General features: G+C 61.0%; 1 protein-coding gene across 1 annotated transcript in view; it reads right to left on the bottom strand.

Annotated features, from left to right (window-relative positions):
- Cntfr (ciliary neurotrophic factor receptor) overlaps positions 1-2,785 on the bottom strand; it is an 8,877-nt gene extending 6,092 nt beyond the window's left edge. The window contains exons 1-2 of the mRNA XM_055618640.1: positions 2,531-2,785; positions 2,198-2,342 (exon numbers count right to left, since the gene is read on the bottom strand). Of these exons, the coding sequence (XP_055474615.1) occupies positions 2,198-2,342; positions 2,531-2,785 (400 nt within the window). The remainder of the gene's footprint in view (positions 1-2,197; positions 2,343-2,530) is intronic.
- Positions 2,786-5,621: the final 2,836 nt, after the last annotated feature.

Genomic DNA, 5,621 nt, shown 5'->3' with positions numbered 1-5,621 from the left:
GGGGGGGGGGGCGAGAGAGGCTGGTGAAGTCTAGGACCATTTCTCCAAGGCAGGTAGAGTCCTGGGGTAGGACCTCTCATCTTCAGGCAGCAGGGGCTAGGTGAATGTTCCTGGGTAACACTGAAGCCATGAGACATACCGTACCCGACCCTTCTAAGAGCTGGAGAGTAGACAGGGTGCAATCAGATACAGCCTCCTTTCTCTCAGAATCACACAAGCTCCTGAGAACTTCCCTGGAGCCCCTCCCCCCACCCAAGGGTTGAGGGGAGGGAGGCTTCTCGTGAAGAGGACTTAGTTCCCCCAGCCTGGCCCTGCTCCTTTCTACCAAGGAAGAGGTGCCCACAACTATTTAAGGAATATGTACATGGCACACGGTGGAATCCGCTGGTTCACTGACCCCTGTACCAACAAACCACTCAGACATTCTGCCAAGAGCCTCAGTGGCTTGTGCAAGGCTGGAAGGGAAGTTCGAACACTCAGTGTTTCCTACCACAATCACAGTCCACGTGAAAGACCAGACAGAACAAAATGCATGCGTCATCGTCACCCAGGACACATTTCTGTTCTCCACCTTGACTGCCCCGACACAGCATCACAACCCAGAGAAAAAGGCGGAAACGAGTGACAAAGTCTAGGCTGGCTCTGTTGGAACTGTGAACATCGCCATGTTAGTGTGAGTCTGAGTGTGAGCCACAGGACTCCCAGAAGTGCGAGTTCCGAGGGAACATCCGGCTGTAGTGTCAGAGTGTGGGTTTCTTCTGCTTGGTTGGTCCTCGGAAGTGCGAGGGAGCCAAGCGGATGTGTGTGAGCAAAGGTCCTGAGGTCTGCCTGACTGTAGCTCTCAAGGGGCCAGAGTGAGCCCCAAATAACTAAACAGTATGAGCTCTTGGCCTTCAGGGCATTCTGGGTATAAGTCCAGGCTCCCTGTAAAATAAGAACGCCAGCCCACAGTGCCCCTGTAAGTGCAAGTGCCTCAGAGTCCCCGTGTGACACTCCGGTTACAGGGCAGAAGTGAGAACCACAGAGTGGGCAGCAGAGTTCGTAACATGAGCCTAAGTGGGAACTCTCAGATCCTCCTAAGGGTGAATCTGAGTGCGAGTCCCAGGATTTCACAGCGAGGGAACCATGTGAATCTAAGTGTGGACCAAAGGGCCTCCTGTCTGTGTGAGCGCTGCTGAATCTGACGTGAGAGTGGTGAGAGTGCAAAGGCCACACAGGGTGTGAGTCTGACTGGAACTGCAGGGTCCCAAAAGAGTCCCTAAGTGCACACGTGAGCCCTACGTTTGTTCTCTATGTAAGTTTGAATGTGGGCCTCTGGTCTTAGTGTGACAGTCTTTGAATGAACCTGGCAATCTAAAGGTACGCTGTGGTCTTAGACAGTCAGAGGACCAGTCCTTGAGCCCCACTGAGCTGCTGTGGGCCAGCTCTCAGTCTCAGTGTAAACCTATGCATTAAAGGATACAGAGCTGTGTGCGCCCAGAATTGGGCAGAGCCCAGGAGCTCAGGGTAAATCTGAATATGAACCCTCCTCTCCTGGTGTAATTCTGAACACAAGTGTAAACCCGGAGTCTCTGGAATGAGTTTAAGTGTTCCAGTGTGAATCTGAGTGTGAATTCCAGAGCCCCAGGAAGTCCTGAGTGTGAACTTTAAACTCATAGACTGGGTAGACTCAGAGTCCCAACTGGAGTATCAGTTCTGACAGAGTCTGAAGCCTTAGCTCCATCTTAATCCTTCCTGGAGCTTCAGAACCATAGAAGGATTTGTGTGGGCTGTCAGAGTGGAGACTCACTGTCCAGCTCACCCTGCCTCTCCATGGATGTCCAATTGGTCAAGCCCCACTTGGGGTTAGACATACAAAAATGCTTTCATGTTTCAGACGCCGGGACACACAACAGTTACCTGATGCACAAACACACTCAGTATTCCCAACACTTGACACTTAAGTGACTATGGCACAGAGATACACCCTGTGACACAGACACAAACACACCACAGGCAAAACAACTTGTGTTAAAGACACAGCACACACACGCCCAGTGTTGCCGGCACGATATGGTGCCGGGCTCATGGATACTCACACATAACGTACATGCGGGAGTGAGGGGGATGAATTCTCAAACAGAGAGACCAGACAGACAGAAAGAAAAGCCTGAATTTTCAACAAGGCGTGAAATAGTCCTCCCCCGCCTGAAGCTACCGGAGGGGGAGGGGGCCCGGGAGCAGCGGGCTAGACGCCGCCGCCGGAGCAGCTCGGCAGAGCGGGGAGCGAGGAGAGCTGTCCGTCTGATGACCTCCCCGCGGCCCAGCCCCCACGCGCTGGGAGATACACTTCTCTGTACAACCTGGGCACACCAGGAGGCACACATGGGCAGACTCACAAAAGAGACACTTGGGGATACGCCAGGGGCTTGGAAGCACACCAACCAGAGGACTTACAAAGAGACACACTGAGGAGGACCCGCTGCGTGGACATACGGCCAGGCGGACTCGTGAGAAAACCACAGACAGGCTCACACCGACACACACACACCCCACGCGCGGATTCACACGGATACCCGGGCACTGGCAGAAGAGGAGCCATCTCTTCACACTCCGCGGCGCCCTCAAGTCCAGGTCTCCCCCACCCCGAGAAAGAAGCAAGCTCTGGGTGCGTGGGGGCCACCGTGAGCCCCCAGCTCTGGAATTTTCCCAGACCCCGCGCGTGCTGCTGAAGGTTGGAAGGAACAGGGACACTAGGACGTCCGCCCTGGCCACCTCCCTCCAGCCGACCGCGGAGCTTCACCATCGCCACCACCACGCCCAACCCCTGGCGCGCTCGGACGGAGGGGGCTGCCGCTCGTGCGCCCCTGGCCCCGAGTTTGCGGGCAAAGTTTCTCGTGAACTTTCCTACCTCCCCCGACCGCGGGGCCCACGCGTGCCCCCTCGCCCGGCCCGCACGCACGAGGGCCGCGGGGCCGTCCGCCCGCGCGTCCGAGGGTCAAGCCTCGCGCGGACGGCCGCGGAGCACTCACCGCGCCCTCGAGCCGCCGGGCTCCGCGCCGCGCCCTTCGGCCGCCTCAGGCGGAGAGCCAGGCAGGAGCGCGGAGCGAGCGCCGCGGCCGGATCCCGCTGCCGAGCCCCGCGCCGCGCCGGCTGCAGCCGCCTCCGCCGCCGCCCGCTCTGCACCGGCTCCGCGGCTCTCCGCGGCTTTAACCCCCCCCACCCCCCCCCGCCCTCGCGCGCGCCCTCCCTCCTTCCCTCGCCCATGTGACCGCGGGCGCCCGCCCGGCCGCGCGCGCCCTCGCTCCCCTCCCCCTCTCGCCTTGTCTCCCCGCGCCTCCGCGGCCGCGCACCGCGACCCCCTCCCCGCCGCGGCCCCCGCGCGCCCCCGCCCTGGCACGTCCCCGCGCCTGGCACGCGCGGCACGCTCGCAGGGGCACGCTCGCCCGCGCAGGCCTGAGAGCCCCCACTCCCACTCGCCCCGCGCAGGCAGGCTCCCTACCCCCGCTGGCACGCTCGGCACTGGCACGCGTGGCCCCCTCGCCTTCGCCCTTTCTCTGGCGCGCCCTCCGGATGGCTCGGGACCCGGCGCTTCACGCGCGCCCAGGGCCGCGGGTCTCGCAAACGCGCGCGCACACACCCACACCCACTCCGCCCGCTCTCCTAGGGCGGCCGGGCGCGCCCCCACCGCCGACATCGCCCACCAGGCTCTCGGCTTGGCCAGGTCTCTCCTGCGCACGCCACTCTGCCGCTCTGCCACTCAGTGGCTTGCACCGACACTCGGGCACACCCGGGACCAACTCTGGGGTTGTAGCATCCCCAGTACGAGGCAGAGTCCCCCTGTGCCCATTAAACCAGCCCTCTTACCCCTCCCCATTTCCTATCGCCCCCACCAACGACCTCCCTTCTGACCCCTCGTCCGATGTTAACGTGCTTTACGCTTGCACGACTCCAGGGACCAGGCTGGATGCCCAGGCTCTTGCCATCGCCGGGACACCGGGCCTGGAGGGCAGCTTTAGGGAAGCCGCGACTTAACTGCCTGGCCGGACAGTCCCAGAGCAGGGCATGCCCCTCTGAGAGCTGAGCTTGGCTCTGGCAGCTCCCTCACCTCATCCCCACCTCTGCAGCCCGGGCCTTGGGCACAGGGCGAGGTCCATTTCACTGGACCTAGGCCCCTGTTCTGGCTATGATATGGGAGATTAAGGTTCAGTTCGACAACCTGATCAACTTCTGAGGCCACACGAAAGCACAACAGAAAAGGGGATGCCAGAGGCAGAGAACCAGAGGTCCACCTCCTGGATTTTTCAACTGGCCTTTGACCCATAATCCCTGGGCCTTGCCTCTCCAGAGAACTGTTCCCCGGCTGAGGGCTAGGGGAGGGAAATACCTCGCTCTTTCTTCACACCCTTCCCAGCAGGCTGCCTACAGCGCCCGGGCCCTTTCCCAACAAATGCCTCAGAGACTCTACTGCAGAGGAAAACCTTCCCGCCACTGAGAAGCTTTTCAGTTTTCACTTCCATGGCCCTACCGCTCAACAGTCTGGAGTCATGCTGGGCTGAAGCTCAGAGAGGGTGGGCCAGGGCTTAAGGACACACAGAGGCGTAGCTAAGCCCTGCCGGGGTCACATGACCACCCACAGCAGATGCTCTCTAACTGGCTTCTCTGGACCACCTCAGGTCCCCATCATGCAGCCCCTAATTAGGGCTGAGGGAAGGGATGCAGCAGGTGCAACGAAATATGGAGCGTTGGTGATGGGGACACAGGCCAGGATTCTCTTTCTGTGCTGATAGTAGGCCTGGACCGAGTCAGGTTCTGGAGAAGGGGCTGATGCTGGCGGGCCCACGCGCTCACACCGGGCTGAGGACAGGCCGACAAACGGACACGGAGATGGGCAGGTCTTGAGTGGGCCGACTTGATTTTTCAGGTGGGCTCTCTACAGGTTGAGGGCAGTCAGGAATTACGCCCCGACAAACGTCCCCCAACGACACTCGGGCACGGGGAGGCTGCGGTCATCACTGCCGCAGCCACCTGGGGCAGATCACCGTTCGCATCTGACGAACGGCGTCGCACAAGTCCAGGAATACAACTCAGTGTGATTGAGGTTGAGCGACGCACGTCGGACCCGGGGTGGTGCTGGGGGGAGGGGGCCTGTCGGACGGCAGCGCCTGGAGCGGAACCAGCGACCGCGCTCGCGTCCTCGGGGCCGCAGCGCCACCTGGCGGGAAGAGTGGGGTGCGCGTCCTCGGGCTGCGACTCCCGCTCGGCGCTGAGGCCGTGGGGACCTGCGGAACAAGGCAGGGTCTGTCCCCTTTCCATCCTGTGATCACCTAGCTCAGAACCTACGTTCTTCCCACTGAGCTGGGCCAACAGCTTTTCACTCCTGCTGTTCCGGATGCCGTGTCTACTCCCTAGCCACTGTGCTTCCCCAGCCCTGTTGAAGCCTTAGGGTCTGCCGCCCACGGGCAGAGCCAGGCTGCTGAGACCCGCCTTCACCTCTGGCCGCATCGGCTTTCCAGCTCTCCTGGAGAGAGCTGGCCACCCCATGTCTGCGCCAGCCCCTTCTCTTACAGTGGGAAGGTAGACCCCACTCAGACACCTTCATTCAAACTGTGGCCTCAGCAGATTCACGCTTGCCCCATTTT

This window comes from Psammomys obesus, unplaced genomic scaffold, assembly GCF_907164565.1.
Source record: "Psammomys obesus unplaced genomic scaffold, mPsaObe1.curated_primary_1811, whole genome shotgun sequence".
NCBI classification, from domain to species: domain Eukaryota; kingdom Metazoa; phylum Chordata; class Mammalia; order Rodentia; family Muridae; genus Psammomys; species Psammomys obesus.
Note: the sequence above shows the minus strand (reverse complement) of the source record. Positions and strands in the feature narration are given on the sequence as shown.